Below are 21,122 nucleotides of genomic sequence, written 5' to 3' on the forward strand. Positions count from 1 at the left end.
ATATAAAATTATATGTATGACAACGAAGACCACATTTGGCAAATTTAGCAGATTTTAGCACAAAGTTCCACATGCTGAGGAACTAAATCTTGATAAATTAGCTCCAGATATGGCCATATTAGTGAGAGCTGGAGACAGCCTTACAGGGCTGGCTTTTCTTTGACTTTAGAAATGCCCTTGAAAAGACTCAATTGAGCTAATGAAGGCATTATATAAACAGTTAAAAGAAGTTGTTGGAGGCTGGTAAAAACTCATGTATCAGCAGTTAGTAATTAAGACGGTTTTGTATCTCCTTTCAGAATAAATATCCTGTCCCAGTTGTGGCAGGCCTGCTGAATGCAGAGTTTCTGGTCAGTAAATGTCCAGACATTGTTTTGTGTATAAAAACGTCTGCACTGTCTTACCTCTGCATCTCTTTAGGTCGCTCTGAAACCCAGCCAAAGGCCAAAGTTTCCAGTCAATAATCTGATCAGTAACTGTAAAATCTTTTACTCAGACCAATAACTAATAAAGAGAGTTGACAGTTGAAGGGGTCATCAGAGTGTAAGTGATGTATGGCTTACCCACCTGGTAAGATGAATAAAGGTAGCAACAGCGCTACTTTCTGTCTTGAAAGAAAGTGTAAAAAAAAAATTGTGCATGTTGATTACTATTATGAGTCATACTGACTTAAATAAAATAAATACTGAGTAAGTTATTTCACCTAAATATGAAACCAGTGGCCAAAGATGGGGGTTTGCATGTGTTTATTAGTAGAATTTGTTATGTGAATAGCTAATATTTATTACTAATAAATACACTAATTAAAGCCATACTAGTAATTTCCATTAGCTTACCCTCAAACTTCCACGGAGCTGTCCGTCTGGTTTTAATCAAAACCAAATGGTAATCCAAGTTCTCAGGCTGGAACAGCTAAGAGGAAGTCATTCAGAGAAGGCAGAAGAAAGCAGAAAAGATAAACAGACGATATTCACTAAATTTGTGTAGAGCAAAGGATGTAGATGCTGTGGGTTACACTGGAGACATGATTCAGGCACCCTGTCAAACTGGAACGAAGTAGTTACAAGTGTTTTATGTCAGCAAAATACTAATATGATCAAGATGGAGTCTGTCCTTTTGCTTTTGCAGAGCTGGATTTGTGTGACTCTGGAGGATTCTCAAAAGAGGTAAAGCAACATATTCCACTGCCTGCAATATGACTGTATTTAAACTGTAGCATTTGTTTGCTCAGATCCAGCTTATTCTCTTGAGTAGGAACATGATTTTAGCATATGCATTTAAATGGAATCTATCTAACTGTGTATATTTGCCTGACAGAATAGTATTAGACTTTTGTCACTGTCATGTGTTAATTGAGTTTAGACCATTTTTCTCACTACCTGATGTCAAAGACCAGGTGTTTCAGAAATGTTCTCATGTTGTTCTGCATAACTGTTACCTTTGCATGAGTATTAGAGTTGCATAAAGTATTTTTTTAAAGGAAAAATCCAGGTGGGAGAGGTTTAAAAGCATTTTTACATTATGTAGCTGTAGTACAGATTTTCTTCTTTGGCAGAAATAGCCCAGCAGTGTATAAAGCTAACTGCCTTGAAACACTCAGTCTTGTCTTTTTCTTTTCCCTCCATTTCTGTGCTCTCTCCCTGGCGCAGGCAGGCAGGCTCGCTGTCTCTCTCTCCCTCTCTCTCTCTCAAAGGCAGGAAATACTTTTCAGGCAATCTGGGCCTGGTTGTTGAGGCCCCTTTCACAAAACATCAGTCTGAATTTAGTAGACAGAAGTCACTGGGAAAAGCTTGACAGGCTCGTGCTTAGCTAAGGCTCCCTCCAGCTGCAGAGGGTGTTTTTGTTAGAATCACACATTGAGCAAAACTGCTTAGAATAGAGCAATGATCTCAGTAGCGAAATCTGAACTTTTATGCTAGCAGGAGCTAGCTGGGACTGGGCTCTTTTGTTTGTTTGTTTGCTTCTTCGTTTTCTTGTTTGGGTTTTTTTTTCTTCTTCTATTGACCACAGATTTTAGGGAGGTCATGTCTGAATTCCTGATTCTCTTCATCTAGGTAAAGCTGTCTTGGAATCTTTCTGTACTTTAAACTACCAAATTTTTTTTTAAAAAAAGAAAAAGAGAAAAAGAGAAAAAAAAAAGAAAAAACTCAGAAAAAAAACAAGCAGTATCCAGCTCTGGAGTGTTCTGCGTTCAGGATCTCAGCACTAGAACTCGAGGTAAAAAAATTTATAATCTTTAAAAATATACATTTAGTTGTAAACTGTGAAAACTCTGTTTATCAAAATATGTCAGACCCATAAAAAAAAAATTCATGTTTATTTTTCTTCATCTTTTAAATATATGCTTGAAATGCTGCACTTTATTTGCATTCTTGTATAAATAGAGCTGTATGGTCTTGCTTGCATATTTTTTAATGTACATTAAATAGGAAAGTTAGATGTGTGAGCAATTTGTTTTTTCACCTCATTTAACAACAGGGAGGGCATTTAGGGCTATGTTTTTTTCTCTCTCCCCACCTTCCCTTCCCTCCACTCCAGCGGTAATGATGATGAAGACTGTTTTAGGTAGATAAATCAGTTATGCCTCTGCTGGGCTTGGTCTCTAGCCTTTTCTCAGTCCTAGGTGAAATTTGTAGTAGAAGTGACGATATGGTCTTAAAGATGTAGACTCTAAATCTGAAATTCTGGAGTTTATTTGTTGGCTTTAGCTAAATTAGGTTATTTTTAGTAACGTATGATTAAATACACAGATTGCTCTGTGCTGTGCTAGCATTTAGAAGAGGTAAAGTAAGATTCAGTAAATGTCAGCTGACTATCATTTTCGGGAGGATGTATGGATTTACTCTGTTTTTCCTTAACCTAGTAAACATGTAACTAATAAAAATAACAAGAATCTGTTGTTAAGGAGTTTAGGGAGATAATCAGGATAGTATCTTTCAGTGATATGTGTATGCATGCATATTTTATGTAATATTGTAATTTAATTATTAAATTGTATGGATATGAGAAGCATTTTTCATGTCAATCTATACATCATTCTTTGTCTCCCTGAAAATTGTTGCTTATATGTAACCTGAAAAATTCTTTCTTTCTTCCTTTATTTCTTATGTTCATCAGTAGAGCTCCATATAGTTATTGGCCAGATAGGTAACAAAATAGAAGTCATCCGTTCATGTATTTCAAGAATCTTTTAACTGTGCTTTTACCAATTTTCAAAATGATTGGTGTGTAAAGAAATGACTTTGTGGTGTGAAAGGACATGAAGGAGCAGTAGATATTCCAGAATGGGGTCAAATATCTCCTCTGCAATAGACTGAGAATTGTACACTTTACTGCCATTTGTGGGAAGAAAGCTCAGTGTGTTCAGAATTGGCACTGGGTTGGGAATGGAATGCATCTGAACTGGACAGGGAACAACCAGTAGGCAGTAAATTGTTCCTGAGTATATTCTGGGGTGAATTTTAACATCACATTCACTTATTTGCTTATGGACAAGTCTTCTCCAGTTAGCTGTTCTGGTCTGGGAGAGCTGTGGTATGTGAGTGGTGAGACCGAGAAGTTGAGAGGAATTTGACTTGACTGAATCCTTTCGTCACTCACGTGAAATTTGTGCTGGAACATTGACGTCTCAAAGGATTTAGCTTTAGTGGCTTTTACTGCACTGTGTTCCCATAGTTGCTGCTGCAAGTACATGTGCACGTATTTCATATTTGTGACTACTCCAGTTAAACAGAAGAAAGTATTCCCTATCAAGCAGTTCTCTTCTGCAGCACCACTTCTGGGTTCTAAAGCACATCATGACCTCATCTGACCTCACTTGCAGATGAAAATACTTGACACCTGAGGCAGTTGAACTACAGGGTGGACAACAGAATAGAACCCAGAAAGTATTTTCTCATTAAACTCTGAAGTTCCTTGTAGACTATAAGAAAATATAGCACTGATAGATGCCTGTGTTTTTGATTTAGAAGATTTAAATAAAAGTCCTGGAGAGAAATTACTGTTCACTTCTGGTTCTACTTAGTCTAACTTCTCTGTTATACTAACCTTGTTTTGCTTTTTTAAGATATGTTTCTCAAGAAAAAGGATTCACAGAAAACTTACAGTCTAAAAAACCTCTGAAAATTATTTTATAGATATATAGCAATAATAAACATGGAAAATGAGCATCTAGAGTTTTTTGAACTTGCTCTGCTCCCTCAGAAATGTTAACGTTCTTTATTTGAAACAAGAAAATAGCCCAGGTAGTTGTATCAAATGACTCCCTTGAAGGAAGACATTAATTTATGTCTGCAGCCTTGAGAAAAATTTATGCAAATGGTTACATCCATGTAATAGGAATTATTCAAATAGCTTTTCTTCACCATAAATTTTTGTGCCTGCGAACTTATTTTCTTTTGAACCTTGTACCTGTTGACCTTCATGCAAAATTCCATAATCAGAACACTGGAAAAAAAAGTCTGTATATTTAGGCCTAATTCACAAAGACCTTTGTAACACAAAGCAATCCCTCCTAAAAGAAAATTAAAAGTGAAGACAACAGCTTGGCTGTGCAGTTTTTAAAGAGGCAAGGCTTGTAGTAATTCTTTTAAATTGATGATCTTAAAATCAATTTAAAAATTATACTTTAAAAATTATAGATGGAACAATCAGAGGATTCCTCTTTTGCTTTTTCATAAGTCTCAGAATTTACTTAACTTTTATTTTTCTTGATTGTCAGTAGTATCAAGGCACATTTTATATGATAGTTTTCTGCTGTTCTTAACATGAATTTTTTTGCTGGAATGTACCTTCTTTGTTGTAAGGCTTCCCTGAAGAGGTCAGTAGCAGAAGGAGGAAGGGAATTTACAAATGGTTTTCTCTTTTCTCAAAAAGAAGATATATTTTAATTTGTCCTTTTTTCTTTTATTCATCTGGTTCCTTTTTCTATTGTTTGTTTGTCTGCAGAAAAAAAATGAAGTATGGGGGGTTTGTTGGTGTTCTGTTCTTTTTACAAAAGAAAAAGCAAAAAGACAAAACCAGAGTAACACATGGGCCAGAACAATAGAAATAGCATATCCAGAAGTGTTAGATCTTGATTTCCTTCCTATTAGGGAGAGCCTTTTGAGGTCTCTGATCCAACATGTCATTCAAAGTGGGGTCAACTAGAGAAAGTTGCTCAGGTCCTTGTCCATTAGGGCTTTAAATGTGTCATCCAAAGATGATGATCACTGTGAATTCCTGGTAAGGACTTTAAGACTGGCTGGATACACAGGGGTTTTTTAATATATGTGTGTATACATATGTGTACATGCATGTATACATATGCATATGTATATATATGCATAAATTGTACCCCAAACCAAAATTATATAGAATTTTCACATGTAAATCCTACGTATACTGTATGTGAACATTATTTTATTGTAATAACTACAATAGTTAGGGAATTTCAATATGTTTTATATCATATTTCACCACTGATATTTGTTGATGCTTTCAGGTACTTTCAGTATACTTATTTAAGAACAGTCTGTTGGTAGACAATTTCAGATCCACTATTACCATAGCTGGGAGTTTCTCTTTGATGAGAAAAATCATTTCTGTTGAAATTAGCAATGCCCAGAGTTTTATCTCTGGCATATTGTACCTCAGTCACTGAACCCAAATGCAAAGGTTTGCCTTAGGCTGTGTGTATCATCAAAACCAATTTCACTCATATGATGTACTCTTTATTTCCAGCCTTCACTTTCATCTAGGCTCTTCTTTTTCTTACAGTGGTTGGTGGTACTTCCTGTTGGTTATTCCATTGTACCCTGTGCCAAAATCTATTAGGTTTAGATGAAATGCCCTTGAACTTTAGGAAATTTTGTAAACAATTGTCTTAATTCTGAATGTCTACTGGTTCTCCCACCCTCTTGCTCACTCTTTATCAGTTCTAGAGTTTCCAGGGTAAATAGGTCTTATTGGTGAGAGTTTCACAATAGGACCAAATCACTACAAATACTCTTTAATGCCGGAACAAATAAATGTTCCAAGTTGAACCTCATGGTACTTGTGGAAGGTTTGTCTTATCATACAAAATTTTGGGATAAGAGGGAGTCGATGGTGAGTTTGAAGTAATCATTAGACTAAGAAGTGAGGAAAATCTGGAGTAGAATGGAGGATTGTTGCAAAGTGTTGTTCTGCTAAGGGAGTTAAAAGAAAATGGAAGGGGCAAGAGGAACCGGTGACAAATTCGTCAGGCCAAAGCAATCAGGGTTACATTATTAAAGCTGTATAACTTCACCTTCTTAAGGAGCATTCATAAACTTAATATTGTATTATTAGCATGTTTGCTAAGACTGTCACAAAGTATGAGCTTTTTTTTGACCTACTCATGAATTTTCTGATACATAACACGGACATGCAATGGGCAATGAGAACTTAATTTGGATTCTCTTTTTCAGTCTGGAGCACTTAACCATGCACTTCTGGGTAGTACTGAGAGGCTCAGCACACTGGAAGTTGTACTGTTAAATTCATCACAGATTTTTTGTCTGCAGCTAAATGGAGATATCACTTTTCATTTTGCTCGAATTTTTTATCTTCAGTTAACACTGCTTTATCAGAGAGAGTTGACAGCTTTCAACTAAATAACATTTTACTACAAAAAATTAGTATTTCAATAATAACAACTAAAAGGAGAAGTTTTTGCTGAAAGGATGGTCTCTAAGAGTTGTATCCTCCACTGCAAAACTTGGGCTTTGAGGATTCCATATACAGAAACAATTTTACACTCTAGTACCATCAAATGCCTATGTGAGGATGTCATTCACAACTTCCAAATATTGAGTCTCTGCCAGCCTAATTGGATATACCATATTGGATATAAAGATTTCTAAAAAGCTTTTGCATGTTGTGAGAGAATTGGTAGCTGGTAAAGGAAATAGATCTGAGTTAGTTTTAACATTGAGGGAAAATCTCCATGTGAGCTCACAAGTCATCTGTTTTATTTTTCCTGTAGTTATGTACCCAGAAACAGTAATTTCCAGGGCTGAGCATATCTTTCCAGGCAGGCTACAGATGCTGAGTAGGAGAGTATCATTATAAAATCAGGAGACTGGCTGATGAGTTTGGATTTGAGGCACTCTGGAAAATACTGTGGAGAATGTCTATTGACTATAGCAGTCATATCCACATTATGCCTTTGAGAGACAGAGAGAAAGGGGATATGGAGGTAAGATAAACACGCTTTATAAAAGTACTTTGACAGACAGGTTTCCTGAATTCCAAAATAAGAATATTGTAATGAAAAATAGTCAATTTCAGGGTTAGGTTCTAATGCAGACTTTTTTCCTCCCAATTTCACCCAACAGGAGGATAAATTAAATTTTTACATTCCCTTCCTTGGAGAAAGTGGATTTAATTAAGTCCTCCAGTGCATTTACAAAGCGCTCTGTGTACATTATATGTTATTTCTCTCTCTAGTTTCAAAGAAATAGTGGTACAGCTGCCATTTTGAATAATTTTTGCTTTTCAGATCTTCAGCTACATTCCGGAAATACTTGCTCATTTTGCTCTTGGTACTTTTTAACAGGTGCAACAAAATGGGATTCCAAGTGATTCTGCTAATGGTTCATTCCCACCAAAAAGCAGTCATCTCAGTAGTCATTCTCTGTAGACTCTCAGTGATAAAATATTTGTCTTTCTCAATGGGAGAAAATAATTTTCAGCTCTTTATATATAAAATATAGGCACAATTGTCTCAAAAATATTTTTTAGTTGTATTTACACCAGGACTGAAAACAGGCCCCCTACAGCAAGGAGGCTCTTTGCCAAAAGTCATTGTCTGTAGTGCCTCATACTACAGAGATTTCATAGCTCATGGTTATAATGATCACCAGCAACTTTTTTTTAAATAGAAACACCACACTAGAATCTTAAATCTAAAAGGCAGCAGGAATACAATCTGGTCAATTTATATTGCTTTCAAAAACACCTCCTGTACCTAAAAGATTAGTTTTTCACTAGAGTTGGCTAGAAAATGAAATGTCTTCTATTTTGGCAAAAGAGGTGAAATATTTGTGGAAAAACATTTCCCTAATTCAGGACCAAAATAATAGCTACTGTTTTCTGTGTTGCCATGTCCCATGGGATGACATTTTCTCATTTCATTTCTTTTCAAGATGTTTCTGGTAAAACCAGGAGGTGTAAGGAAGCCATCAATTATGTTATCTTTTCTGTTCTCTGGAATGGAGAGGCAAAATGATATGGGGGGAGGATTGGAAGAGCGATGAATTTTCCACATAGACCTCCTATGGAAAAAGAAGATTTTAAACCTTTACACCTCAGATTACTTTTATTACAAAGAAACATTCATATTACAGAATCATATTACAGACATTCATATTACAGAATCAAGACAGTATCTAGAATAGCTTTTGCACTACTAAATTTTGAAGACCAGCAGACTCACAGATCAGAATTTCTAGAAGGCTCTGATTTTCTTCTTAAAAAGTCTATGCTAGAAATCATTTTTTGGCTTAACACATTTTTACTTTCTATTGGGCAGTTATAAATTTGATGGCTGTTGTCACTTTGGAATGATGTGTGATGGTGAAGGAGATGGATGTTCATAACTGCTAAAAATACTTTAATGCTGATTATTAAGGTATTAAAATGTCACTAACAAAATTACAGTAAAGTGGTATCATTGTGCTATAAATACTTGAGAATATAGTATTTGACTCTTTTATTGACTATTCAAAATAGGACAGAAACAGAAAGCTGAGTATTTTAAATATTGTGTTTAATTGGTTTTGATTTGATAATTAAATTTGTTTTAAACAATATACATCTTTAGTAAGCCTGGATTAACTGTGGATCAGTTTGGACGCAGTCATTTCCCCTTTCTCATACTTGAGGAAGAGCCTCAGCTAATCTGAGGCTCAGCACTGGAAATTAACCAAATCCAAATACAACCAGCCTAAAACCCACTGCAATCACATGTTGGCTACAAGTAAAAGCTCTTCATTTTATGGTGATGAGCACTGGTAATGCAGCTGATTTTTGAGGAAGAGAAAATAAAAGGACTCCATGATGGTTTATGTTTGCTACCTATACATTAAGGCATATTGACAAAGTTTAGGCTCATATCTTAGGAGCCAAGAATATTTTCACTTAACTAGCAAGACTTTTGAAGTCTCTGAATGAACAACTTGCCAACTTGATTTTACATTTTGTGATGTTTAATGTGTTGAGGGCTTATAACATTGCTGGAAGTATCACAGTTTTTGTAACATGTTAAATATCTTCTAAAGGAAGGATGTTAACAACCTTAAGTGTATTAGGCATTTACTGATGGTGAACTATAATGAGCATTTATGACATATGTCAGAATGTGTAAAGAAGAGAAGAAAATAGTTTGCTAAAGTGGTCATGAAACTGATGCCTGAAGGAAAGGAAAACTTTATCAAGTGAGAAGAATGATTTCAGGTACATGGCTTGATTAACTTCTTGTGTGGTATTTCTTACATCAGAAATAACAAACTTTTTGCAGTATGATTTATATTTACTGCACATTATAGCTTCTATTTACTTACATGCACAAGCAAAAAAAAATCTTGGTTCTGTTTTGATATTTCTTTTTTCTATTTCTACTTTGGACTTATGCAAATTCCTGTAGTATGAGGCAAAATGAATAAATGTTCTCCTTCTTCATGATACTGTTGATTTTTATATGGTTCTAAGTCCTCTCTTTCCCAGACAGGAAACATTCACATACTTCATGGCTCTTCAGGCAGAAGCTATACCATACTTTTAATCCTTTCTATTGTTTTTTGCTATATGTCTTCCTACTCTATTTTTCCTTCTGATATGAAATTACTATAATTACATATAGTTTTTAGTTCATTGCGTAATGAGAATTTGGAAAATAATTTTTATTATGCCACTGTATGCTGAGCCTCTCTTTTGCCTATCATGCTACATATTTTCTAATTTTCACTGAGCTTGAAATTCAGTTGCTGATTAACAACCAGTGACTTAGTTTTGAGTTTGTTTTCCTGATTGGTAGAAGATAAAATAGAGACTTTTAATATGCATTTACAATTTGAAGTATTTTTTTTAATCACTGCATGCCATTTTATTTAGTAACAGAGGGTTTATATGCAGTTTTATCTCCTAGTTCTCCATTGCAAATTGGTGAAATTAGCAAGTTTCATCACTTCATTACTTTTCTTTTTCTGAATGATCTAAATAACACAGGTTTTAATACCTGCCTTCACAAAACTATTAATAATCTCCCTATTTCTCTAAAAATAAATAAAACACATATTCTCACTTTTAATTTTTAAAATTTTTATTTTCATTATTAACTAGATTTTTTAGCCAATTGACTGCATATGGAAATCAGATTTGCAAGTATGTAGTTCACAACCAAGTGGTCTTTTTTTGATTTGATTTTAAACCAGCTATTGTTGCATCCAGTCATTGCTCACAGCATCCCAAGGCTAAGTGTGCAGAGCAACTCCCCTGGTTTCTCCCACCTTCTCACTCTGTGGAGATACCACTCATGAGGCCCAGTAGGGAGATGGGGATTTGAGGGCCAGAAATCCCTCTGCTTTGTATTCCTTTTCATGATCAGAAGAAAAAGAGTGGAAAAAGTCTCTTATCCTAGAAAGGCTGTACTTCCCACACCTACTCTGATCCCTGCTCAGGATGCCTTCTGTCTCTCTGGCTCTCCCTCAAATAAACCTCATCTCTGACCCCAAAGGCATTTGCCATTGGCTTGGAAGAAAATCCTTCTTGCAGTTCCCCAGATTTGCCCTCTAGACATGTGTCTCCCCTTTCATTGCTGTGTTCAAAGAGGGTAACTTCAGTACCTTTCAGAGTTACAAGCTCAGTAATATTTTGTTTGAGTACTGTTATGCAATTCTAACATTTGGTTCCTGATCACTTTATTTTCTTGCCCTGGAAACTCATCTGATAGATGTTTCAATATGAGTTGGTTCCTCAAACTTATCAGGGAGCAGTTAGCAGTTGTGATCTATAGCTGGGCAGCAATTTTAAAATCCTATATGGTAGGCTATGCTGGAAGGAATGTTTGGACGCCGCACTTAGAACTATTTGCTTCAATTTCTGTCCACTGATTCATGGCTGGAAACCAACAGTAACATCTCATCAAAGAAAAGGACAATATCTCATGAAAGGACACTACTGGGATGTGTTTGTGCTTATCTGTACAAAAATTAGTAACACCTATATTACTAGTCTGTGTTCACATTTTTATAAGTGCATCACGTGCATACACATGCAAACCTGACCATTAAAAAGTTATATAAAAGTTTTAAATTGTTTTATTATTTCATTCTGAAAACATATTTCTTTTAAGAGTACTATGCTTTTTCTGACTTTTAGAATAAAGTTGTACATATTTTTAAAATAATTATTAGTTCAAACAGGGTTTAGCATTTGATTTTACATATTAAAGAAATCAGGAAAAAATGCATCTGGTATTCACTAGATTAATACCCCACAACAAATGATCCTTATATTTCTACCCTAGGACAGCAGACTCTAGCATGGTCTAAAACCCTGCACTACAAATGCTACTTATATAGAAACTACAGGGAAGGTGAGCCTCCACTTCAGTGAAATCCAAAAGGTGGTCTATGTCCAGAAAATAAGAAAATGAAGGATTGCATTTTAAAAACAGGAGATCTTTTAAAATAAATAGCTGAGTGAAGACCTAGAGGCTTATGTTTTATCTCAAATTATTTGTAAACAACATTCTGTCTCAGAGATTGGTATGGAGTTACTGAAAGCACTGTATGCAAGCCAGACCATGAAGATGGGAGATGAGTTTATAGGAAACAGATCCTGTTCACTTAGACTTCCTTAAACAAAGTTTGCTGACTGGGGTCACAGACCAATGAAGATAAAATAATGATAACAAAATAAATATTTCTGCTTGATCTCCATTGCTTACATATTCCTGCTATGTAAAAAATGTAATGAAACAGTCTTTCATCTTTGTTTACGTTCATAAGCTAATGCTTCGCCTTTTTAATTTTTTTAAAAGAAAAGATTTGCATCCCATGTAAAACATTACCAAAATTTAATTCCACTGGCATGATGGTAGGGCTGTACTGGCTGGGTTGCCCTCTCAGAAACTTTCCTGCCACAGACTTCATAAACTGTCCTATATTCTCTGCAACTTTCTCCCTTCCAAAGCTTTTCTATTTTTTGCAGTGTGGAGGTTGTGTATGATGAAATGAATTGTCAGTATGGAGGAACTGGTGGATTTTGGAACCCCGAGTTCAGAGAATTTCAGCCTTTCAGTGCTGATAGACAGTGATCCTCAGAAGGACACTGCATTTGACCTGAAGCCTTGGGAAAGGCTTCCCAAATTGTGTGATAACACTGAGTTTGTTGCTGTGTAATTAAAGTTATGTCATTGGGTGGAATATGTAGAGATGTAGACAATTAGGTTTATGGGATTTAGTAACAAGATGGAGAATTTTGGGTGTGGATTAGTTCTTCTTCTTTTTCCTCCTTCTTCTTCACAAATCTGGTGGTTTTGGTATTGGTTCAAAAAACCCTCAGTGTGGAACATGAATGTTTAGTTATTGGGTTATAAGTAAAAACAAATTAGTTGCCATTCCATAATTGGGTAATTTGGCCCTTAAAAGGCCTTGGAAGTTAGAACTCGGGGCCATTTTCTACCTTTTTAACCTAGAGGCACACTCTGTGCAGCTATGCCATAGATAAGAATTCATAAACACCAATTAGAAGAAAAACCTGGCATCTCCTGCATTTTAATCCGAACTCTGTGTAAAAGAACTCACGAATCAGAGGCAAAACAAAAATAGAGAAATCACAAATTGGGGCCTGTGTGTGAGAACTCAGAGTTTGAAAGCAGAGAAAATTAATAGGTGGAGGCAGCAGGGATATCACACCTGGGTCAGTGGCAGTGCTTGCTTTAGCCATACAGGGATGCCGCCAAGTGCCCCGCACAGTGGTGTCTTATTTAGGCCTACTTTTGCCATAGCCCCTCCTTCCTAATGGCTTGGGGTTCACTGCCTCAGCTTGTGTGGTGGCTGCTATTGCTGCATGGCCCCATGTTTCTCTCCTTATCTCTTTCTTCCACTCTGGGAAAAACAGGAATCCACTCCTGTGTCCTGGAAGGCTGAGGGAAAAGATGTAGGACCAGAGCCCTGGTTGTGTGCTTCTGCCTCCACACGCTTGTAACTGGGATTAGCCCCAGAAGGGAAGCTGCTCTGACACTTCCAGACATTCAAGGTATGTGTCCTTTCCATTCTCACTCTAGCTCCAAGACTTAGTTCTTCCTACTGCAGCTTTCACTGCTTTCTCAGGTGTCAGTCAGAGTATTGGGTCTGTAGACTGTATAGACTGGCATTTTTCCTTGAGGAGGGAAGCAAGAGAAGGTAAAATGTATCTTGAAAAATGTGTAGCACAGCCAAATCTGAATGGAATTTCATGAGATAAAGAAATAAATGGAATTTCATGAGATAAAAGACAATTCTCTGTCTGAATTTTGAAAGTTTGCTGCAAAGAGTTTAATATGAGTTTTTCAGAAAAAAATCACAGGAATCCTAATTGAAGGAAAATGTTAGACAGTCTAATTATGAGAGCCTACCAGTTCATATCATTTTATGCTTTATCAATTGTAAAGTAACTCATTTCTCTGAGACTAGACCCAAAGTTTCCAAAAATAAACTAACAAAAAAGTTTACCTTACTTTTCATTAACATTATATTTTACAGCAAAAGAAGATAGGCAGTAAATTATTACAAAATCCATCTAAAATGACAACAATGTGAAGCATCATAGAGCGCTCTTGAATGGGTTTCTGCTTCAGTGTGAGAACCCACTGCTCAGTTTCATTTTCTGTAGGTCAAGAATTGCCTATTGGGTCAATGTTGCCAGTATTCCTTAATTCAAATGCAGGATGCAGAAATTTTGCCCAGAAGAAGTTTTATCCTTTGTATTTTTGTTTCAGACTTTTATTCTTCAGAAAGTCAATAGTACTAATCAGTACCAAACTTAGTGCTATTGAAAAGGAAAGTAAAATATAAGTCTGAATTACAGCAACAGCTGAGTGGCCAGTATCATGTTGATAGATGTTTTGATCAGAAGAAAAGGTCTTTTCACTCTGCAAAGCATTTCAACAGACCGATAATGGTTCATCTGTCTTAAAATTCTGCAGAAATCAGATATAAAGGTTTCTAGTTGTGGCATGGCAAGAATAGAAAGTGAGAAAGGGGGATGCTTCTTCCCTTGGGCAAAAGTACAAATGGACTTGAGAGGGGCATATCTCAGAGGATAAAACATGCTTCATGTCAAGAAAAAGGTGAGTAGCAATAGCAAAAACAGCAGTGATCAAGGCAGGAACACTTTTTTCTGCAAAGTGGTGGTGCATTTTGTTGTCTGGCAGAGAATCTCTTTCAGAGATCTGGAGCAGTGAATCCTCCACAGCTTACGTGCTTGCATGTGAGTGAAAGGAAATAGGTTGTCTTCAATAAAGCCGTAGAAAAGAAGGAAAGTTTCTTGTCAGCCCTCAAGCATCAAGCAATTAGAGCAGGATAATAATTTCTAAGCTGAATTGTTTAACACAGTCTTTGACGAGTGGAGAGGAAGCAGAAGAAAAGTATGCTGTCACCAAACTCTGAGCTCCCTCATGCACAATGGGAATGAGGGGATTTCAGGAATGGCTGATGAAGCTGCCTGGGGATGTGGCATATGTACAGTAGATTTTCATATTTAGTGCTAACATACACTCATTTGTTAGAGAACAATAAAAGTGCCCGTGCCATATATTTATTTGTCTTGAATTTCAAGCAAAGTATTTTATGTTCATCTGTTTAGTATTTTTCTGCAGTTTATAAGGCAGCCAAAATGAGTGATAATGCAAGTAAAAAACAAAGGTTCCTAAAGCAAAATTTATTTGTTTTTCATCCCCCATGAAATATAACTCACCACATCCAAAAAATGAAAACCAGTGACAGATCTGTTCTCCCCTTTCTGTAACTCCATTTAGCAACAGCAAGATTAACACACACCCATCAACTCACTGAAAGCCTGCCTTCTGCACATGAAGAGTGGCCTAAATATTAGGTAGGTGGATGCATGGATCATTAGGAAGTTGCATTTTTTAGCTTTTTACCCTTAACATTTCTAGTATCTTTTTTGATTGTTGTAAGAAATTTCTCTATATGGCTGTAGCAACCATGTTTAATTTTCTCTAAAGTAGCTCTTTTCTCTCTAGTAGGGGGAGAGAGAGAAGCTGCAAATGAGTTGCACCCAGATACAACTCCAAACATTGCTCATGGAGGACAGTAAAAATCATTAAGCCTCTTCTAGTAAACATGCCTCTTTTCAAAGATCAAAACGAAACACGGTGGTGGCTGTAAAATTAATTTAATTGATTTGAAGGGCTTTAGTGTCCACCAGGAAAAGGTTCAGCAGAACTTAAAAATATTGTCATTACTGATTTTTCACTCTGGTAATTTTGGACCACACACACTTAGAAATAAAGATTAAATCAAAGTAAGAATGTGCTGCAAATTTATATAATAATTTTACTTTAAATTTTGGTATTTAGGGTTCATCTCATATTCCACCAAGAAAGAAGAAAGAATTAAAAAATTGTATTAACTTTTTACTACTAAATTTTGCCTCTGAAAGCAGATAATTTTTTTTGGCCTGGCTCTGTGTGTTATTTTCCATTTTGCTCAGCCTCCCACACACTAATGACTTGTGCATGGAATTTCATATACTCTATGAATATATGTTCTTTTTAAGCAGAGTCTCCACAGAGGTGGAAAATGTGAATGTCAAATGAAGCTTGCCATTCCTAAAAGAAGGTTAAAGATCTAGGACCATGTACAAGTCTATCCTGAAAGTCAGTTTGTCAAGGCATAATTTATGGACGTTCAGTTGCCCAGGCGTAATTCTGCATTTCTTTCAAGATGAATACTTTTATATCTTCAGGCATGTGATTTGTCAAGGCAGCTTTGTGGCCTGGTGGGCAATCAGAATTTGCCTTAGTGGACTGAAATGACCCAGAACAAACTCACCACTTAATCTTCTTTATTGCTGAAATCAATAACCAGATCCATGCTAAGTGCTGACAGTTCTTATGTAGGGAGTGAAAAGTAGAAGTGTCTGCTCCTTGAACTTCCAGCATTTTATGAGCCAGAAGTTTTGTTTTCTTCCTTGACAATGAACTTCTTAATTTTGTTTTATAATTCATAAATTAATAGGAGATATTTTCTTTGTGCTGATATACACATGCAATGACACAAGATTAATGTATTTCAAATGCCATCATCCAGAATGCTTAATGCAGCAGTCAGTGAAAATTCCCCACATAGAAACCCAGGTAGGGACAGTGGCCTCTGGCAGAGCCAGGCACTCCAGGTGAGCAGCAAATCTATAGCCAACCATGCTGGCTCACAAGCTACCCTTCTGGAGAGCCCTGTCCTAAATAAGAGTTTTCACCATTCTTTAAACTAGAAGACCATGAATATATTCAGCAAGAGGAGTGTATGGCAGGGTTCAGATTTTGTAATATATTTGAATGAGGAAATACACAAAAAGCTTAAATTAGTTTTCCTACTGTTGTATTTTAGGGAATAGGACTACATGACCTTTAAAGGCCCCTTCAAAACCAAGCTTACCTATGATTCTGTGATTTAATTTTTTTTGTTACTACACAACAACTGATTTACTCTGCAGTTTCATGCAACACTCATAATTACAACTTGGCCTGAAGAGAATGAGTAGCAACAATAAAAATAAGAGCCACTGAGTGGGCCAAAGATACTCAGAAGACAAGTAGTTTATACATTTGGTAAATGTGGAAAAACCCTCAATTTGTGCTCTACCTCTTTGGGAAATAGAATTCTGAACTCCACAGGTATCTGTGGATTAGGAAGAAATAAAGAAACTCTGTGTGCAAAGCAACTATAGGATATAATGTCATTTATAACCATTGAAATTATTATCTTATGAGAGACACAGTTAAGAGAAGGGTGTTGTAAAATTTTGGCTCTGGAGCTACTTACTTGTCCATATGCCTGTTTATACCATTTTTGTTTACTCCATATTGGAAAGCAATCAGAAAAAAATGTTATACTGAATTATGAGTGCCGTCAAGTTTTGTATGAAAAGTATTAAAACTTTAAACAAAAAAGTCTTTTAAATTCCTGTCCTTCTGGTCCCACAGTCTTATCTTGTTTTACACTTTTGTTTAAACTGTTCCTTCCCTTTCTTTTTTTTTATTTGGAGTTGATTCAATAACACAGTCTTTTTTTATTTCTTGCAGATGTTAAAATGATGAAACCCTCTTTCCCTCTGGAGCAGTGCACAGCAGCCATGACATCTCCTCTGGTCCTCTGTGGAAGGTACATTGGAGTCTGCTGCTGAACTGTTATGACATGTCTCTAGCAATCAGAAAGAAAAGCTGGGAAGAGCATGTGACCCAGTGGATGGGATTGGCTTCAGAGTCTGTGGAGTATAATACAGCATGTCGTCACGGACTTGTAGCTGATAACTTGCAGACAAGCATGGAAAAAGATGAGGTTTTGAGCGTGGACCGGAAAGAAAAATGTGCTTCATTTCCAGAGTGCTGCTATAGTGGAGAGGTAACTGACTTCCCTGAAAAGCAACTGGGAAATGTTTCAAAGGAGGTGGATGAAAATGATAACCATGAGGACGAGGAACATTTTCTGGAGGCCAGCACAGAAACTCTAGTCCATGTGTCTGATGATGACGATGACTATTCTGCACTCAACCTGGATAGTGTTAATTACCACATCACTGCTGTAGGAAATGAATCCACAGATGAAGGGCACAGCTTAAATGGAGCAGGCTCCTTAACAAAGATGGTACCAATAACAGAGGGTAACAAAGCAGCTGAATCATCTGGAATAAGTGGAGATATAAGTGAGGAACCTGGATGTGACACAGTTCCTAAAGAGCAGATGAAAAAAGAAGATGTTTGTGGCAGTGTTGGCCAAAGCCTGGAGCTTTGTAATTATGAAGTCTTAAATGAAATAGTAGATGTAGAGAAAGAAAATTGTATCAATTCTCCAAATGTGAAAGAAGTTATTATGTCTGGGAAGCAGCTGCTTCATACTGCTGTAATTGCACAACAGCGCCGGAAATCTGATGCTTTCAAAGACGGCCTTGGAAAGTCTGAGTGCAATGTGGTAGAGAGTGGGATTTCTTCTGAATCATACACCAGTAGTGATGGACAGCTCTGTACAGCAGTGGAACCCAGCAACTGCCTTATGCAATCTTCTCCTTGCTCTTGCATCCCGGCAGTGGAAAATGGTCTGGATGAAAGTGGTTTCACAGAACCTCAAGTGGCCCCTGAAAACAAATGCCTTTCAAATGTCAGTTCAGCAGAAGACATTCAGTGTTTACATGTAAGGAATCATTTGACCACACACGAATATTCAGACAATGAAGTGAAACTGCGCAAAAGAAAGGTAGGATGTTTGTAGACTGCAGAGATTTTTTTCAAATATTTTCCCCCAATTTCTGATGATGGTGATACTGTGCCTCATTCACTGGAGAGAAAAGGGAATTGTTTTTTGAACTTGATTTATCAGGTTCAAACATTTTCAAGACACATATCACTGTACTACAACTGAATTTTAGCAGCTTTTTTTAAGGTCTGACAATGGCTGAGCTATGAATCTGGATGGTACCTTACATTCACTTTAATTATATTGTTATATTATTGTTATATATACACTGTTGAAGTATAAATGAGTACATGTGTTCTCTGGGGTTTTTTTTGTTTTCTGCTGCTATCATTATCTATTTCCTCTTAGGAAAACAGATTTTGTCCAGGGGTTTGGAAGCCTTATTGAAAAAGAGAGTACAAGGAAAAAAATGCAACAAGATTTTTAAATAGAAAAAAAGGAGTGGAAATATTTTGCAGTAGTTCTTTGGTTTTTAGCTCAGCCCCATGAGCATATGTTCTTGCAAAAACAAGTATTGCTGAGTCTGAAACAATATTTTGTAATTTTAAAGCAACCAGAGTTTCACTGTCTTCACCAAGTAAGGAAGGGTATCATTACAAAATTTTAATGGAGAGATTCCTTGGCAGGAAAATTCCCACTGGCTTTAATGGAAGGAGATATGCTGATTGTGGCACTATGGAATTCATCTTAAAGTCTGGCTTTCCCAGCTATGCTGCTTATTCTAGCTAATAACCAATTTGTAATTGTTTACTTCTCTCTGCCTTTTTTTTATTTGACATCATCCAGCTTCTTTTGTCTGGGTGGGTTTTTTTTATACATCTGGTTTCTTTTAATTGTGTGGTGTTACAGCGGGGATACTGTAACACGCATATTTCAAACCAGGAGTCCCGTGGAAAGGAAGTATATATGGACAGATTCGTGGTAGATGTTTCAGAGACGTTTATTTCTCCAGCCACATGGCTGGGGCTCTGCTCAGGAACTCCGCAATCACGGGACCCCAGGGTCCTTGGCCACCCCGGGGAACACAAGCCAGCCAATGGGGAATGAGGCTGACCAGGGGCAGGGAAACCCCGTGTCTCCCCCCCAGGGCCCCTCTCCCAGGGCTACACGGCAGGGGGGGAGACCCCGACAGTGTGGGTTTCATCTGTCAGCTACAGTGCCTCAGTCGCTGTTTCACTAAAGCACAAATCCGCATATCTGAAGTACTCCATGCCCACACAGCATCCTGAGCTACTGGCCATTGCTTTCTTGTGTAGACCCTTTGGTAATAGTAACACTAGATTAACATGGTTAGAAGCTGTAAGCAACTTTTGCCAAAGGTTTCAGAGGCCCTCAAAGCCAGTCTTCCTTTGGTAGTTCATGCAATCACAGTTAATGCTAAGCCAGTCTTCCTTTGGTAGTTCATGCAATCACAGTTAATGCTAAACTTTAAGACTTTAAGATAGTCAACTATCTTGCAGTAAGAATATCTCAGAGTTACAACAAAGAAACAAAAACATGAGTACCAGTACCAGAAATGCTAATATAAATGGTTCAAGTTTAAAAAAAGAAAATTAACCAAATGGACGTCATAGTTGAAAACTATTGGCTATTATAACCATTTCTCAGCTGCTTTAGTTTGGCATCAAATTTTCTTTTTTTAAGTATAGTTATTGTTATTGATATGTACATTTCATATTACTAGCAAGTTGAAGAAAGCTATATTTTTTTTATAGCTTTGATTTGATGCTAGTTTCCATGTATCTCCTTGGATCTTGTTTTGAGGTCACATACTCATCTTTTAAAAGTACACTCATGGGAATAATATTTGAGAATGTATGTATGATTTGCATTTGTGCCATTAAATATTTTAAAAGACAGACTATAAAAATTCCACTGAGACTAATGGTGAGAAAAACTAAGAAAGGAGATGAGTATAAAAAGGAGCAAAACAAGAAGTTTTTCCAAGGAAGCTTGAGCATTACATGGCTGCAGCAACTGCAAAGTTGCATGTAATTTAAGAGGGGGTGGAGTCTGTAAACCTGAAGGAGACCTCATTCTGCTTTGGTTAAGGAAATCTTTGCCAACCACTGTAACATGAATGGCAAAAGGGGAAAGATATTATCTGCTATTGTTTGTGGTTTTATTTATCTCTAAGCTTACAGGACACTTCTACAAACAACATTCCTGCATAAGGGATTTTAGCACTTATATCTAACCATGCACTATTTTGCAAAAGCCTGTCTGTGTTGGCAATAGTGTGCAATGAAAAATGTGCCTATGTTTACAAACTTCTCCTGAAAGCCACTTTTGTAATTTTAAGAAAACATTAGAAAAACTGCAGACTTGAAACTGAATCCATCTATAAAAGCCAAGTATTTGCTTTGCAGTGACAGGAAGACTTAAGGGATTGGGAACGGTATATAAAACCTTTTCTCTCAAGGTCAGCAGTTCAAACAGTGCAGTTAAGGCCTAAAACACACCACTGTCTGATTAATGCTCAGTGTCAATTCTAGTTGCACATAATCATGTGCCCATAAAGCTCAGAATATGGGAAAAGGCACATGGAGATGAATTGCTAAAGGTATTTGGGGACCCAAATCTTGAGGTAGAACCTTGGGTGATCGTAGAAAGGTGCTAATCTTCAGGCACTTTCATGACAGC

The 21,122-nt window shown here is 36.7% G+C and overlaps 1 protein-coding gene across 3 annotated transcripts in view; it reads left to right on the forward strand.

The window, feature by feature from the left end:
• The first annotated feature begins 962 nt into the window (after positions 1 to 962).
• Positions 963 to 21,122, forward strand: part of DLC1 (DLC1 Rho GTPase activating protein) — a 220,992-nt gene continuing 200,832 nt past the window's right edge. Inside the window, exons 1-3 of one of the 3 annotated variants that reach the window (XM_010401619.4) lie at positions 963 to 1,166; positions 2,055 to 2,217; positions 17,312 to 18,479. In XM_010401619.4, the coding sequence (XP_010399921.3) occupies positions 17,424 to 18,479 (1,056 nt within the window). In that variant the 5' untranslated portion in view covers positions 963 to 1,166; positions 2,055 to 2,217; positions 17,312 to 17,423. Of the gene's footprint in view, positions 1,167 to 1,775; positions 2,218 to 13,125; positions 13,264 to 15,022; positions 15,100 to 17,311; positions 18,480 to 21,122 lie in introns of those variants that run through there. The other 2 variants (XM_019287155.3, XM_010401623.4) reach the window with 2 other exon arrangements.

This window comes from Corvus cornix, chromosome 4 (genome assembly GCF_000738735.6).
Source record: "Corvus cornix cornix isolate S_Up_H32 chromosome 4, ASM73873v5, whole genome shotgun sequence".
Classification (NCBI taxonomy): domain Eukaryota; kingdom Metazoa; phylum Chordata; class Aves; order Passeriformes; family Corvidae; genus Corvus; species Corvus cornix.